General features: G+C 31.1%; 1 protein-coding gene across 1 annotated transcript; it reads right to left on the reverse strand.

Annotated features, from left to right (window-relative positions):
• Positions 1–12,877: 12,877 nt before the first annotated feature.
• Positions 12,878–13,366, reverse strand: LOC131658084 (vicilin-like seed storage protein At2g18540). Its single transcript, XM_058927419.1, has one exon. It carries the CDS (start codon positions 13,364–13,366, stop codon positions 12,878–12,880), a length of 489 nt encoding a protein of 162 aa, XP_058783402.1.
• Between the last annotated feature and the right edge of the window lie 5,677 nt (positions 13,367–19,043).

The following is a 19,043-nucleotide window of genomic DNA, read 5'->3' on the forward strand; positions in this document are numbered from 1 at the left end:
CATCCATTTACAAGTTTCAAGAACCATATGTATATATATATCATATCACTTTACAAGGAGAATCATCTACACACTCAATGTTCACTTCCAATCCAATTCAATACAAAAAAGAGGAAAAAGTCTCATTACAAAGTCAATTAGTTGCATTTCTATACTAAACTTCAAGCATATTCTTTTTCCCCAATCCTCAAGCTTCATAGGTTAGCCCATCTCTGTGTCGTTCCAAATACACCATGAACCGTGCGATTACACTAGTTGCGTCTCCCCACCAATACACTTGCTGCAGCCTCTTCTGATTATCTCTTTCCAGCCTATCTTTTGACATGACAAGTTCCAAAACCTATCCAAACAACATGTAAATGGAGTCATAAAACAAGTGCAGTCAATACAAACCAAAACAGCCCCTTTTCATAATCTCATATATTATTTCTAACAGAACTTCAGCTCAAAATACCATGATTCATTTCACCAAAAAAAGCATGCATACAAAATTCAGAACAAACACAAGTTGAAAAGCCAATTCCATCATCCATATCCAAACACAATTCAAGTCAAAATCAGTCCCATCCACAAAAACCATGCTAACATAAAAAGCATTGGAGCCATACATTCAAGTTTCACATCTTAACAATTTCTTACTAACCGATTCGTAACTGTTTTGTTGTTAACCGTAACTAACAGTGGCATTAACCAATTTCTAACATTTTTCCCTAACCATCTACCTTTCCTATAACAGAACTTCATTCTAACTAGCTTCCCTAACTGTTATAACAAAAATAGAGCCATAACTAACTTCTCAACCGAAATAACTTCAACTAACCACCAAACTTCTCATAACTTCCTAACAGATTTACTAACTAACTTCCAAACTTCTCTTAACCACCTAACAGAAACCTAACTGATTCAATTACAACTCATAACCGAAAATCAGAGTAAACACTAACCTGAGAGACTCTATATAACAAGAGCACTGCTCTATGATTCAGTTTCTGGAGACTCTCATTCACCATTCATTCATCATCATCTTCAAACTCCTCTGAACCTCTCTTTGTTCTTCAATCTGCATCATCTTCACACTCTCAAAAAAAAAATCTTCTCCTTCACTTCATCTTGTTTCTCTGCAATTGGTACACAAAAACTCAGAAAAAGCCTCGCAGAAAAACCTCTCCAATCAATCTTCAACCTTCATCCCTCAAAGGTTCTTCCATCTCCTTCAACCTCCACAGCCAATCCTCGATCCTTCAATCATCAAAATTAACCAACAGAAAATTATCAGAACAAAAGCTAACACAGAAACGAGAAAGAGAGTCGATGCAAAAAAAAGAGAAAAAAACCTGTAACAAAAAGCTTGAGCGGATCTTCAATTCTATCTCAACCTCAAGAACTCGCTGAAGACTTCGTCATCTTCATCTGCGATCGTTCACGCAACATCTTCGTCATCTTCAATCATCTTCAAGATCAACTCGTCAACAACAACCTTTTGCGCATCAGTTTCAACGGAACAAACACACCAGACGAATCTCCGATTGCCTTGAGTTGGTGTTCTCCGGATTTAGATCAAGATGAAAAAAGTTTGAATCGCGAGAGGTTGAGACGAAGAGAATTGAGGTTGGAGAAGTATGTGAGAACGAGGCGGAGAGGTAAGATGATGTTGTTGTTCTTTGATTCATGACGGAGATTTCTTATCAGAGAGAAGAACACCACCGCCGTTTCTCGGTGAAGAAGAGAGAGAGAGATTTTGAGAGTTGAGATCGAAAGCAGAGACTCTGAAACGAGATCAGGTCGGGAAGGGATGCGTGCGATAGCGTGAGATGTGAGGCAGAGGGTTGAGACGAAGCCGTCTCGTTGTAGTGTTTGCGGTGGTCAAAGGAGGTTCGCCGGAGAAGGAGGCATGGCCGCCGTTCACGAGTGAGAGGAAGAAGACGCAAGATGAACGGTCATAGTTTCTTAACCTAACCCCTTTTTCAATTTATTTTTGAGTTAATATGCTTTAATTGACATAAGTTTTTTATATAGTATAAAGCCTGTATTAATCTAGGTTTAATGTGAATAATTAGTGTATAAAAGTCTCAGTATTAATTGTAATTAAAGTAGTGATTAGGCCATTAAGGAAATCTGATGGAAAAATCTGGATAAGTGTTTCAATTGATGTTGGGAAAAGATGTGGATCAATGCAGTTCCCTTGGGCCATCACCGAAATTCGGTGTTCACTCCCCTTGGCCCATCTCACGCCATTTTTTGCTATTCCAAAAAACACAAAAACTGTTGGGCCTAACGCGAAAACGCTGATCACACCCCACTTTGGCCCATGCTGCTTCATTTTGGCTGAGTACTATAACAAAAAATCTGCCTTGGGGCCAATTGTATGTGGGCCTGCGCCCTATTCCTGACTGCACACCCTTTTCTAGCTTTCACCCCCCTGACTCCATTAAAATTTGTAGATTTAGGTTCATTTTCACAATAGTTTTTTTAGAATTTTTAGTCGATATAAAATCATAAAAACCATTTAAATTTTGTTAGATTTTTAGGCAATAGTTGACATAAATAATCAATAAAAAATATTAGCTTCTTAATTAGGTTTTAGGCTAGTTTAATTTTGACTTTTAATTGATTTCTCCTTCAATAAAAAACTCATAAAAATAGTAGTTTGTTTAGGTTGATTTTGACATTGAATTCCTTCATGAAAAAACCCATAAAAATATTAGTTTTTAGGTTCTTTTTTTTGCACTAATACTTGAATCGTTTTCTTTATGTTTTTGTATCATTTCCATGCTATTTGTTGTATAATTGTTGTGTGATTTTGTTGCTTAGTTTTTGGCCATAATTTTGGCCTATTTTGTTAATACAATTTTAATGCTCTCTTTAGAATTAGAAGTAGGAATTAGAATAACTTAGATTAGAGAATAGGTTAGTTCCCCTTTGTTCATTCTTTTTCTTTTTCAACATTAAAATATTAACAAATAAAGATACGAATCACATTAAGAAAGTGATAGAGAAATGAGTGGGATTCATTCCCTAATCTGTTTCTCAATCACTTAGTGGCATAGAAATGAGTGGGATTCATTCCCTAATCTGTTTCTCGGTCACTACTTAATGGGAGAGAAATGAGTGGGATTTATTCCCTAATCTGTTTCTCGAACATTAATTAATGGGATAGAAATGAGTGGGATTCATTCCCTAATCTGTTTCTTGAACATTATATAATGGGATAGAAGTGAGTGGGATTCATTCCCTAATCTGCTTCTCGATCATTATACATTTTTATGTGATTCTAATCGCAAAGTAAATTCCCTTAAAAAATACCCAACCAAAAACATTTAAAACACTTAATAAAGGCTCGAATTAAAACAAAGTAATGAAGTGGTGCGAAACCTTGTATTGGGTTTTGTTCATCATGTAGTTACATAAAAAACACAAAACCCAAGTTCATTTTCTTTTGCCTTGTTAGGCACCTAAGAACAAGTTAAGTCCTTTCCAAAATTAGGCGTATAAGTCTCCAAAGGTCGAGCATCGTGGATTGTGACCTTAACCTCTGTTCAACTAAAAAATACAAAACAAATGGAAAATATTGAGCCGAACTACGGTCGCTCTGATTCCTTGTAAGGGATACGTAGGCATTGGGTCGCGGGGCCTAAGCGAGCACACTTGTAAATAATTCCTTCTTTTCCCCGTATTTCTTTTGCATGCATTCGCATTTAGGTTTAGACATAGATACACCCTTTAGATAGAAACAAACATAGGTGGATACCATCGAGTACGATGGGCGTGAGGGATGCTAGTACCTTCCCCTCGCGTAACCGACTCCCGTGCCCTGTTCTCTGGTCGAAAGACCTTGTTCTTGTTCTGAGTTAGGTTAGCTGATATTCCTTTCCCTTATGGGATAAATATATTAGTGGCGACTCTGATTCCATTTTTCGCGGTAGCGACACAACATAGAAATAAAAAATACCAAAATTTATACACAACTCATGAAGAACCTATATCAATATAGAATTAAAATATACCAAAAATCACCTTGGAAGAAGGAAGGTCGTCTATAAAAGATCTATTAGGGATATTGGAGAATTAATAGCCTGATTAAAACTCCAACCAAGGTTCCTTAAGGAAAATTGATAATAAATCAATAGGCAAGGGGAAACCATCTTGAGGAGGTGATCTCACTCGAACTTAGAAAAAAGACAACAAAGAATTAAAGTTATACAAAAGATGAAATGAACTATGCATGAAAAAGCCAAAGTTCAATGTCTAGGCGAAAAGGAAATATATTTTTGTTTAGATGTTAAAAATTATTGCTAAGTCATTTTGTCCTGTTTGTCCCAAGGTAAAACCAATTGGTGAAGATGATATAAAATGCTTGACCCCTAATGCAACAACTAAGAATGTACAAAGAATACACGGAATTGTTTCTAGAGATGTCTTAGACATCCTATATAGAGGTTCATAATCAACAACTGATGATGATGTCACACAACAAACGGAAAAATTTGAAGGGCAAGTCTAGTATGAAAATGTTGCAGCCTTGAGTGAGTTTCCATAGCTAGGCATTGATGGATTTGAGGCATATCATGTGCTCTACGAGTATTTAGTGTTGTAATTATACTTAAATGAGGACTCGAAAAGCTTTTTTGGATGAGATAGAAGTTGTTCTAGTCGTGATTCAAGGCCTAAATGAGGACTCTGATAACTTTATGGTTGAGATAGACGTTGTTCTAGCCGGAACTCAATGCCCAACAAGTTGCGATCAGACTTAGTACAATTTCCACAAGAGCGATAACGATAAAATATTTATCTAGCGACATATATAAGAATTAAAGGATGTCGAGATCACCTTTTTAACGTTTAGGTAATGATGTCACTCTTTATAGCAAGTATCCACAAAATGGTTTTAGCACTGTAAATCTATAATGACATTTCCTAGAAGGACATTTGATTAGAATAATTATAAGGAGTTGGATTGTTAGATTTTATGGTAAAGGATCTTTTAACATCTAACCTTTCTAATAACTTCCTAGAGCAAAATATTCTAGGTCCTTTAAACCCTAGAACCCTATTATAAAATCCAAACAAAGATATCCCATAAAGATACATACTATTTTAACCCTAATTACCTCTCCCTTTTGACAGTCACTAACTTCAGTATCAGAGTGTTTGCAGGTACTCTCTGCCACTAAGAGCACCAAGATGCAATATTAAATACCATGTTTTTCCATTTGGTCCAAGTTCACAACCTCACTTGTGAACCTCGCGGGCCTTCTCAAGATCATATGACTTTATTTATGGGTATGCTCTTCAACATATCCATCACATTGATCAACATCCAGAATAGTAAATAATGACAAGCTGTCATATTATAATTGATTAGCATTTTTGAAGTCTTTTTTAGTATTCCTTCCGTCTCATAAAAAGTGTCTCGTTTGCACTTTTTCTCTGTCTCAAAATAAATGTCTCTTTACAATATCAATACAACTTTATTAATTTTTCCCACTAATGTATATATACCTTTATTTATAACTTTCACTCTTTACAACTACTCCACTAAATATAGTTAATAAGGGTATTTTAGTAAATGATACTAATTTTATCATTAAAATTAACACATCTAATCATTTTCTTAAGAAACGTGCATAGCTCAAATAATAAATTTATTATGAGACGGAGGAAGTAGTATTTTTTTATGTAATTTCATGGTCTAAAGATGATTTTTAGCAATAGTTGAGACATCATAGAAAGTTGACAAAGAGGTCTAAAAGCGACATAAGTTGAAATTGTGGTTCTATTTGAACATTTGTGGCGTGATTTTGAATCAAATAAATGTAAGAAGATTTGTCTCCATAATGATCGTGGCACAATTTAATGACATTGTTGCACGATAATAAGCATCATAGCATGATTTGGTGTTTAATCACGTGATGCTAGGTGGATAAATGAGCAAATTATGGTGCGATTGAAAAAATTATGGCACAATTTAATTGCGTCAGCAACCTAATATAAAGGAAAAAAGGCAAATTTGAGAAGGGGTTCTGAATTTTAGATTTCTACAAGCGATAACAAGGTTAAAGAGAATATTTTTAGATGTTTCTACACTATTAAAGCTCATATTTCATTTGTATTTCATATATTAATTCTTAAACTCATTGGCCAAAAAAAATATAGATTATTTGGTTTTACTTTAATCGGGAGAGCAAACTATTGATTGTAGTGTTTACCCAATGGAACTATCCAGACTTGGAAAAGTTGAAGATAAGTTATTCGAGCGCTTTTACACAATTTCCCAAATTGTGTATTATGAAGTTTCTAGTTTTGAGCAAGGTGACTTAAAATCTCTTTATGATGCTTGGGAAATGTTTAAATTAATGCTTAGGAAGTGTCATCATCATAATATGGATAACATGGAACATATGCAACATTTTACATGGGGCTTGAGAGTTCAAATCTGAATGCTTCTTGATGCCTCAATTAGAGTTACAATGAGGAACAAACATGAATATTAAATGAAGCATATTAAAAACATGTGTCAAAATGAATAGCACAACAAAGTGACAGAATAGCTAACAAGAAATGTATAATATAGCTTGATACTCAATATGCTCTATTGGTACAACTTGAAGCTTTAACAAAACAGTTAGTTGTCACTAATCTTTCTCAAGCAAATACTAGTCAAGTCCATGTGTTGAGATGTGATTTTTGGTTTGAAGGTCAAGCAAATGGAAATTATGTACCAGAATGATAATATAAAGAGGTTAATTATGCTAAAGTTCAAAAAGGAAATTCGTCTGACATAAATAATATGGATAGGAAGGATCATCCAAATTTCAACTCGAGAAACAATCAAGGTCAAAATGTTACTCAAGAAGTTCCTCATAATTCACCATCAATGAAGCCGTCTTCTTTATAAGAAACCACGTATCAGTTCATGAAAATGACTCAAAGTAACTTTTAGGCTATGAAATCCAGTCAAGAGACATCAAACATGAACCATGAAGTATTCATAATGAATCTTGAAACTCAAATTGGTCAATATCAAAATAGTTAGCACCTCAATCAAGTGGAGGTTTTGTTGGGAATACTTTAGATAATCCTAAGAATGAGAGTTACGAAGCTATTGAGTTGAGAAAAAGAGTAGTAACCATAGTAGAAAATTCTAGGAGTGAAAAATAGAAAATGGATAAAGATGAATTAGAAGTCTTAGATGAGGGGGAAGTTGAAAAAGAGCATGAAGAAAAAATTTAAAAAGTTGAATGAGAAAAAAGTGAGAATGGTGTGAGAAACACTGTTGAGGGATAAAAAGGTGAGAAGTTTATTGATAAAGGCTCAAATTTAAGGAGAACCAAGAAGAAATTTCTAATGGATGGCAATAGGAAGCAAGAAATTCTAAATCATGTCAAACTACCTTATTCACAAACAAAGAAGAAGAAGACAAAGAAGGAAGAATGAAAGTTTAAGAGATTCATGGAGATGTTTACTAAGCTTCAAATCAATGTTACCTTTGGAGAGGCTTTAGAGAAAATTCCAGTTTATGCAAAATTCATGAAAAACTTGTTAACGGGAAAAGGCTACCTAACAACGGTTATTCAACCGTTACTACAGGTCTTTCGCAATTGTTGTTATATGTATTTTTCGTAGTAGTGAACTTTGGTCTGGCTGTTGCTAAAGTTATTGGTTGTAGTAAAACAAAGCTCTTCCTTATAGAAAACAAAAACAGTTACAGTCTGGTTGTAGCCAAAACCCAGAATTTTGCGTTTTTGTCCCTTTTCTTTAAACCAAACTCTTTCCCAACATGCCTACTCAACTCAAGACTCAGATGAACCTACCGGCACTAAGATACTGAACATAACACATCACGACATGACTTAAACATCAATTATTCTAAATCATAATAATAATAATCTCAAACTAATTGCAATGCATAATCATGTTCTTAAGCTAAGACCTTTAATTCAGACATATAAAATTATCAAGAACCTAATCTATTTTTATTTAACCATTCTTGATTTATATCAATAAAAATTCTAACCCGTTATAGTAATCCACTAATATATATATATATATATATATATATATATATATATATATATATATATATATATATATATATATATATATATATATATATATATATATATATATATATATATATATATATATATATATATATATATATATACACACATACTTATGAACAAACCTTTAATTATATTTGTCACTCTCATATCATTTAAACTTAAAAGGCTACACCATAATTCTCTAGCAATATTTTCATTCTACACTCGTTAAGCCTCAATGATATACATATTGTGTCATAATTTTATAACTTAGAACTAATATAAATTAGGGCCGTCTTAACCCTTAGGCCAGCAAAGCCCTGAATCAAGGCCGTCTCAACCCTTAGGCCAACAAAACCCTCGCTTTAGGCCCCAAAATTTTAATTTTTTTAAACTTATATATACACACTTGCATACTAGAGATGATATTATTTGCTTGTATAAAAAATGGTGCAAGCATATACATAAAAAGTAATGAATGCAAAATATTTTTCAATCATATATACTTGATTGTATTCTCGATGCAAGTCACCAAGAGCAAATGTCTAATATAGTGCGATATCTGGATATTTTTTAACCTCAATACAAATCTAAAAAAAGAAGAAGAATTTCTAAAGGTTTATGATATATTTGAAAAAGGTCTTTTTGATGCTATTATAAAATAAATGAATACTATTAGACTCTATATTAGTAACATTAGAGGATAAAGTTATGGTAATGAGTCTAATATGAAAGTGAAACATCAAAGTGTACAAAAAAGATTTTTAGACATTAATTTTAAAGGGTTAATACTACTTTACCCCTCTCCCATATAAGCGAGATTCGGTTTACCCCCCTCTAAAAAAAAAACTTATTGGACAAACCTTGCAAAATAAAGATTCCATCAATATTGACCCTGATCAGTTTTTCTGGCCAAGATTCTTAGAATCTTGCCTACGTGGCATTTTTGGTAGTGCTGACTGTACAACACATAAGCAATGTGGCACAGTCAGCACTGCCACGTGGAATTTATTATTTTTTTAATTTTTTTTTTTGAATTTTTTTTTTTAAATTAATTTTTTTTTTTTAAAAAAAAATTAATTTTTTTTTTAAAAAAATTAATATTTTTTTAAAATTAATATATTTTTTTTAAAAAAAATTAATATTTTTTTTAAAAAAAAATTAATATTTTTTTACGGATTTACCTACGAATTTGACAATACCTGCGGATTTACCTACGAATTTGACAATACCTGCGGATTTACCTACGGATTTAAAAATACCTGCGGATTTACCTACGGATTTGACAATACCTGCGGATTTAACTACGAATTTAAAATTACCTGCGGATTTACCTTTAAAAATACATGCGGATTTACCTACGAATTTGACAATACCTGCGGATTTACCTACGGATTTAAAAATACCTGCGGATTTACCTACGGATTTGACAATACCTGCGGATTTAACTACGAATTTAAAATTACCTGCGGATTTACCTTTAAAAATACATGCGGATTTACCTACGAATTTGACAATACCTGCGGATTTACCTACGGATTTAAAAATACCTGCGGATTTAAAAATACCTGCGGATTTACCTACGGATTTGACAATACCTGCGGATTTAACTACCAATTTAAAATTACCTGCGGATTTACCTTTAAAAATACATGCGGATTTACCTGCGAATTTGACAATACATGTGGATTTACCTACGGATTTGAAAATATCTGCGAATTTATATATAATAAACTTAAATTTTAAAAATAATAAAAAAAAAACAGTAAAACAATTTTGGAAAAAAAATTTTAAAAAAAAATTAATAAAAACGTATTAACGTAAATGTTTTTTTAATTTTTCCAATTTTTTATAATTCTTTTTCAATTTTTTTATAATTTATATATAATAAAAACGTAAAAAAAATATTAATTTTTTTTTTTAAAAAAAATTTAAAAAAATCAACAAAATTAATAAAAAGAATTTAAAAAAATATTAAATTTTTCAAAAAAAAAATTAAAAAAAATAAATAAATTCCACGTGGCAGTGTTGACTGTGCCACATAAGCAATGTGCTGTACAGTCAGCACACCAAAAAATGCCACGTAGGCAAGATTCTAAGAATCTTGGCCAAAAAAACTGATCAGGGTCAATATTGATGGAATCTTTATTTTGCAAGGTTTGTCCAATAAGTTTTTTTTTTAGAGGGGGGTAAACCGAATCTCGCTTATATGGCAGGGGGGTAAAGTAGTATTAACCCAATTTTAAATCATTTTATACTCCATGTGATTGTCGTAGTCTAAATTCTACAAGATCATATCTCTAGCTCAACTCTTAAATCTATGTCACAAACTCGTTGGGAAAGTTGTATTCAAAGTAAAAAAAAAACTTTTTAGATTTAAAACTTCACAAATAAGAGATGTTTTATTGAAATTAGGCGAAGTTAACGTGAACCTATAATAAAGAGTGAAATTGAATATTTAGCAACTTATGAGCTTGGAAATTTTGAGTTTTTGTTAGGCATGACTATTGGTATGAGATATTGTTTGTAGTATATTCAGCTAGTAAAAATATTCAATCTAAGGATATGTGTATTGATGTTGCTATAGAACAATTGAAATGTCTAGTTATATTTTTTGAAAAATATAGGAAACATGGTTTTGAAACTACTCTCGTTTCTGCTAAAGAAATTACTTTTGAAATGAATATAGAACCCAAATTTTGTGAAAAACAAATTATTCATAGAAAGAAACAATTTGATGAAAATATCGCTAACGAAATTGTTAAATCTCTTGAAAAATCATTTAAAAGTAATTATTTTTTATACATTCTAGATAAAAAATTACTTTGTTTCAAAATAATTTGAACAATTTATATTTTTGGATTTTTGGATTTCTCTTTAGCATTGAAAAAAAAAAGTTGATTAGATAAAGAAAAGTTAAAAGAATATTGTCTTTTGAACGTTAGATATGAATTTTTGGATTTTTATATTTTTGGATTTCTCTTTAGCATTGAAAAAAAAAGTTGATTAGATAAAGAAAAGTTAAAAGAATATTGTCTTTTGAACGTTAGATATGAATTTAACTCCACTTGTCATCCTCTATCGCATAAATATTTTTTTTACACACTCATATACTAACCGACTAAAAATCTAAAGTCTACTTTTAAAAAGAAAGTTAAAATTCATATATTTGTCTACATGTTCCAAAAATAAATAAAATAAACACATCAAGTTCCAGCACATAAATTTAGCATCACACATTCAATAACAATTCACAAAAAAATTGTCTCTTCCAAACACACGGGTATAAAAATAATTCACTAAAAATATATATCATATAAAAACTAAGGTTGAAATCGGAATCTGAGGCTAGCGACTGTATGGCAAAAACAACGGGTGTTTAGAAACCTTTATGATTGAATTTATGGGTTTCCTTTAAAGATCCAATTTCACACCATGTTCTTTGAATAAGAATGGAAGGGTAAATTAGATGGGTCTACAATGGGGTTTGGTTGATGGAGTTATCCTTATGATAGATAGTAAAATTAGAGAGAAGTTGAGATTGTGTCGTACTATGATATGTCTGGTTTGCCTAAATTTATATTTATTAGTGTGCAAATACTTTGTGCTGAATATTCTTTCACATAACTTTGGTTTAAAAACATACCATGTTATTCATGCATCTCTATATAAACCTGATGTATTATAGTAGAATTTATTTATATCCCCCTATATAAACCTTAAACCTCCAATTCATGGTGTTGTTTCAACACTACATTTAGTGCATTGCTGTAAGGGTTTTGAGATTGGTGACTTTCTTACAATGCATCTTGGGGCGACTTGCGTAAGTTTCACTGGTGGTACTACTGGAATAACAATATCATATAAGTTTGAAATGATTCCTCTTCAAATGGAGCTAAGAGGAAAAGATGCTTGCATATTCAAACAACGTTTTTGTAGAAATACCTTTTGAAGTAGATGCAAGAACATATTGCAAAACATAAGAATACTCTAAAGCATGTTGTTCCACATGTTTGGTTGTTTCTCACTACTATCAACATGTTCTCAAAATCTACATGGACACCACACCACTACTAATTGCAGCTAGTCGGACATCGGTGTAGTGATCCACGACTCCCGTGGAGGCTTTGTCGCCACCGCTTGCTGGAAGAAGGATTCTGCCATTCAAGACGCGCATACAACTGAAGTGGCACCACAATTCACAGATTGAAGCTCGCATTTGATATCCAATGTTATGGTTGTGTTCTAAAGGTTAACAACACATTGATTTACAAGTGCTTCGGCATGTGTTGGGATCTCTCATGCATTTGCACTTCAGCCATACAAAACGTGACGCCAACTAACTGAATCTTGATACTTCCTTTCATTTGTTGAAAAACAAGTATTTGTATATAGACATAAAATTTGATATAAATAATCAAATTCTGCAGCTTTACTAATAAAATATCTCATCATTGACTCCAAGTTTGCTTATGTACTCAAACAAATTCAAATAGCTAACAATGGATTTTTTATGTAACAACATGCATCTAACTCATAATCAATCAATAAAGAACCTTTTTTCTCCCTTCACATCCAAACAAAATATAATTTTCATCTAAAATCTAAACAATAACTTAATAGGTTTTATACATTTTCTCGAGACAAGAAACAGAAATTGTCCATTCCAACATTATAATATAAATTATTTACCCAAAGGTTATATATTAATGAAGATAAAATAAATGGTGAAAAAGCTATTGACCTTAGCATCTTCCATACCTGTGAATCCAACATCCAAACCAAACACAAACATAAACCTTTTAATATACCCGAATCGCTTTCTGCATATATTCTCATTTTTCTCCCTTTTTATTGTCTCTCCTTTGTTTCTCTTCTTCTCTCTTCCTGGGAATGGCATCTTCCTTCTTGTTGCTCCTCTCTTCTTTGTTTCTATTCTTTGCTTCTTTTCTTTGTTTCTCTTCTTCTCTTTTCTTTGGATCTTCCTTCTTGTTCTTCTCTTCTTTGTTTCTATTATTAGTTTCTTTTTTCTTGAGATCTTCCTTCTTGTTAATCCTATCTTCTTTGTTTCTACTATTTGTTTCTTTTCTTTGTTTTTCTTCTTCACTCTTCTTTGGATCTTCCTTCTTGTTGTTTCTCTCTACCTTGTTTGTAGTCTTCTTCACTTCTCTTTTTTGTTTCTCTTCTTCCTCTTTCTTACTCTCTATTCTTTGTTTCTCTTTGGAATCCCCTTCTCTTTTCCTTTTCTCCCCTCTTGGGTTTGGATTAGAGTAAGGACAGAAACAATGAAAATGAAAGTGTATATCACTCCAACTGAAGAACATATTATATATTTTATTTCGTGAAAGTTCTTGAATTGAGATTGTGGATATGATATAGATTTAATGCTATTTTCTGCAACTTAACGCTCTTTTTTGTACACAACCAAATATTAGGTTGGATGCTAATCATAGAGGCATTGATTCACTTAATAAATCAAAAAAAGAGAAGAGAAAACGTGTGGTTAAGAAGGGTTCCAATGGGTCCACACGAGTAAACAGGTAGAGATTAGTAGATGGAAGGGTGTTAAGAAGCAACTTGCATGTACTAACATAGAAGGGCTGCACATTCACAATAATCAATATTGCCTATTTTTAGACTTTAGTGTGATTTCTTACAAAAAGAAAAAATAAGACAATTTTCAATTTTATTCAGAATGACAAGTTAAATATATTTAAATTTTTTTATTTTATATAGAAAATAATATAATTACTAATTTATCTTTAATTAAATTGTTAATATTTAAATGAGAACGTTGTATTTTTTTTTTCTTATCTATAGGAGTGGGGCAAAGAGATCTTATGTTTTCGTTGTTTTTATGGGTTGTTGATCGAAGAGGTATTTAATAGTCAACCATATGTGTTAGTGGTTTACGGTAAGTTAAAATGCAAATCAATTAGTAAGACAATCATTCTTTGTCACACTTTTTTTCCAGATGATTTTATGATATTTTGTAATGATACGAAGAAAAATGTTTAAGCCATTAACCATCTCATTCAAGAATATAGTTAGAAAAATGGACAACACATAATTCCAACTAAGTATAAGCTTTGTGGTATAGGTAGTTCTAGATCTACGTTCAGAAACATTACATATTTGTTTGGATTCACTATGTATTGGTCAAGCCTAGAACTCATCACCACCTGCATGTATTGGTCAAGCTAACTACTTGTAAGGGTCATCTTCTTTATATGATGGATATGATTTAATTAGTCCAGCAGTCATACAAGGAATGCTTATGTATAGTCGTAGGATTTATGAATGATCAATCAATCTTCTTAAGAAAATGGATTCTTGCATCTGAAATTTTGTGCCGCTTTAACAGTAGAAAGTTTATTTTCGCATCTTGGAAGATTATTTGTTCACCTTTGTTTGAAGTAGGTCTTGGTCTAAGAGATATTAAGATAATAAACAAAGTTGGTTGTTTATATATTTATTGGATTATCTATTTTTGCTCCTCAAATTATTGAAGACATTTTGAAGATTAATTTGTCGTTTGAAAATGCTACTTTTGATGAACTCATTTAGACAAGATCTGCAAATGGTGATCTATCTTTTAAATATGCCCATAGTTCTATTAAGAGGATCACATTGAGCCTTATTAGATAAAGTTTATATGGCATACCTACATACCTCCTGCTAAGTCATTAGTAACTTTGAGGCTAATGTATGATTCTATTGCAACAGAAGAAAATTTGATTTAAAGGGCAATATGGTTTTGAAATTCTCTTTCTGTTATCATGATGTGAAAACTACATACTACTTATTTTTTATATGCAGATACACCTTAATTTTCTTGCATTGGATGGAGAGATTGTTTGGCATGAATATTATCAAATATAGTTATGAAATCTTATTCAAACTTGATGGCAGAAATTGGAGCTCTCAAATTTAGAATATGATCATGACTCTCATCATAATGAATCTTTGGAAAACTTGGCACATAAGAAATGATAACAAGTTTTAAAATGGTAAAATTGACTTTGATAGAAACATTCTTCATGTTAAAAAATTGGTCTACATGACATCTACTTCTTTCAAGGGGAAACGTGGACTTTTCGATTCATGAGTTTACAATTATTAAATATTTTGACATCAAATGTCGATATCTTCTCGCACCTAGAATCATACAAGTTATTTAATGCTTTCCTAGTCATAATTAGATTAAGTGCGATATGGGTTGAGCTTCAAGTGGAAATCCTAGAATATCTACTTGTGGTGGTATATTTAGGGGTAATTTAGGAACATTTTTTGAAAGTTTGTGAAGTTTCAAGACACGCAAGAAAAAAGGGTTTGAATTGGGTTTCTAATATAACAATTTTTTGCATAGCCCAAAATCAAGATCAACAATGATAAAAAAAACTCAAGGATTTTTATACTGGTTCAGTGTTAATAAAGTTAATTCAGTCCACTCTTTAGAGTGAGTTCACCTTCTAATAAGGACTTAATCCACTAATCAATCATATTACAATTCAAAGACCAACTGTCAATGACTTCACGAGGCTACTGACTAAACCTAGTCCCCCAAAGAATACAATCTTAAAGACAAACTGTCAATGACTTCTTGAAGCTACAGACTTAACCTAGTCCCTTAAGAAATTCAATCATAGTTACAATACAAAGATTGTGTTTACAATAATGCTTCTTAACAAGCAGATACACAATGTGAAATTCAGACTTTACGCTCAAGAAGAATATATAATAAAAAACTATAAGTGTAGTGAGTGTTGTTTCTCTTCTATTTTTCTCTTGGTTTCTTATCGTTTCACATATAGATTTTCTCAATAATTCTTTTTGCACAACTTTACAAAATGTCTTGTTCTTCAAATTTGCATGTCCTCTTTAAATAGATGATGAATATACTTCCGGTTTTATGGGGCATTTATGGAATTTCACGTAGAGGGCTATTAAAACATGGGGTGGAACAAGAATTTCCCGCAAAATATTTTAAAAATAATTATACAAATAAAATCAAAATCGTATAAATTCCAATTTAATAACTTTTATTTTATTTTTATTTTTAAAAAATATTAATTTAAAATGTCAAATATATATAAAAAATAGACTTTAAAAATTACTTTTAAGTCCGTGAAACAAGCGAGTTGAACCTAACGAGATAAACCTAACGAGTTGAACCGAGTTGTTTCTGAACTTCTAACTGGTCGAGTTTGAGCTGAAAAACGTTCGTGATGAACTCGAACTCGATCAATTCTTAATGAGTCGAGTTTGAGCTGAAAAAAAGTTCGTGATGAACTCGTACTCGACCAATTCTTAACGAGTCGAACTGAGCAAAGGCAAGTTCGACTCGAATCGACTCATTTTCATCCCTAGAAATGCTTATATTTTCTTAGGCTTCATTTGCGAGTTTGGAGGGGAGGGGAGGGGAGGGCTTTGGAAAATAGGAAAAATTGGGTGAAAAGAATAAAAAGATTTTGGGTAAGAGGACTTTGGAGGGTTTGATTTTATTCATAACACCAAAAACCTTATAAAATGGGGGAACTCAAAAATTGTATTGAAGGAAGGTTTTGGAGGGCTTACATAAATTTTTCAAATATCTTTTAGGTTGTTATACTATTATGAAAATTAAACATTTAGGAATGATAATGACTCTTTTATCATTCTAAACAAAATTATTTTTTCAAAAAATATCAAATATATTTTTAAAATTTCGTTTTCGGAAGTCTTCTCCTCCAAACTCGCAAACATAGCCTTAAGTTTATCTGTGTGACCAATAATTTTATTTTACTAGTTAAACTTTCTTAATTTTATTAAAAAGTTTATCTATAAGAATTTAGACAGTTTATTATTTCAAAAAAATAAATAATTTAAAAATTCTAATTTAATTTAAGCTTTTTTTAATAAATATAATAATTTATATTATTATTAAAATAAAAAATATTATAAATGATGTGAAATTTCTTTTATGCCACTTAACTTCTGTTACATCGCCAATTTATTTGTCTTATCATAAAAAAATGAGATTCCAATAGAGTGAAGAACTAAAATGTCAAAAATTGAAATTAAGAATGAAAAAAAATTAAGTTGCAATTAAGAAAAAAAACATAAAGTCGTGTCACATCCAAATAAATTTAACTGATTGTCACATAAGTTTAATCGGAATAACTGAAAATAGTTTTTTATTAAAAAAAATTAAAATAAAACCTGCGTTGCATAGGTACGGGTACGTACCTAGTACCCGATATGGATACTGGTACGGAGTACGACATTTTCTAAAAAACTAAGGTACGGGTACGTTGGTATAATTTAAAAAATATATAATTATAATAATAACAAAAGAACTATATTATTTAAATAACAACTAAATATTAAAATTAAAAAATAATTTGCTTTAAAAAGTTAATATCTACACAATAACATAAATAAATCAATTAAAAACTATCAATAGAAATCATAATTGAATATTAGTATATTTTTCTCCAATATCATTAAAAAGAGCGACTTCTAGTTCAGGATTATCGAGAGAAAGACTACCACCTTCAAGAATACCAACTCCATCAGCTATATCCCACTCATCTCCACCAATATCTCACATTTTTGTTGCTTCTTAATTATAAACCTTACTATTTCTCAAGGGATTCATAAATTACCCAGCCTTCCTTTGGTTTCAAGTTCCACCTATATAAAAAAATTAAAAATGTTCGATATGTGGTACCAAATATGTACTAGTTCGTGTACCAATTTAAAAAAAATATATTAGGTACGGCTTCGACGCGTACCGTACGTGTACCGGTACCCAGTATGGGTACTTTACCTAAAATGGAGTATCCATGCTTCACGAGTAAAACTTTAAATTAACTTAACAAACAAAATTAAATTAATTTATTTAAAAAATGTTATTGCTGTGAAAAAATATATAATCCACTTTAAATAGATCGATTATTTAATTATCTGGTAACAATTTGTTTTTCTTTTTTGGTAGTAATATAATTCTACCAAATGTTCAACATTATGAGATTTTCAACAGTATTATTATAGAGAACGAGAAAAGAACAAACTCCTGATCAAATCACTTTGACACTTTCCATATTAACTTTATCATCAATAATGTAGGTAATGATAATGTCAACATTCAAAATTTGACCAGAATTGAATAATGTAATAAGCGTTAGTTATCAATATGGACTTGTATACTTTCTCTTCCTTGAATCAATGAGTTTTCTAGTCCTAGAGAAAGGACACAAATACAACACTATACAATAGAAATTCCTTAAACTAATAATATCTGGACCGGAGAAATTTATTGATTTAGAGAGTTATTAATTTATGGATGAATTAATAATTATTAATTTGAAGAGTTTTTAAGTAATTATACTGTACATACCAAACAAAAAGGAAAATTAGTCTATGCCTCTTAGAATTACGTTGCAGCGAACCTTGGGACTCAACGTAAATTAGTAACTACTATATTCATATGCATTGGAAATCAATAATGACTTTTGAAGTATAGCAAATGTAAACAAGAGGAACAACAGACAACTATTGAATCATATTTCAATAGAGTGTAATATATTTCTTTCAATTTCTATGAATTATTAATTTATGATTTTCTTGGGACCGAAAATTATAAAGGGATCTCCCGAAAAATTATTATCTTATTATTTTATCGAGTTTTTCAATTTTTTACATTGGCCCAAGTTGGGACCGGACAAATTTATTATTTTAGAGAGTTTATTAATTTACCGAGTATTAATATAAAGAGTTTCTACTGTAATTATTTAATTCAAACAGTAGCAATATAAATTCGGTTTAATGAATATGCATCTACAATGTAAAATAGTTGTACACTGTCTTCAAACAAGAAATCAATATATGATTAAAAAAAATTAAAATAAAATGTGATATAGCAAAATTTATGATCGTCATTAATTAACAATGTAAAATTAATTTATACTATCAAACAAAATTTATTATTGTATGCATTTCTTTCACTATTTATATTGG

This window comes from Vicia villosa, linkage group LG3 (assembly GCF_029867415.1).
Source record: "Vicia villosa cultivar HV-30 ecotype Madison, WI linkage group LG3, Vvil1.0, whole genome shotgun sequence".
Taxonomy (NCBI): Eukaryota; Viridiplantae; Streptophyta; class Magnoliopsida; order Fabales; family Fabaceae; genus Vicia; species Vicia villosa.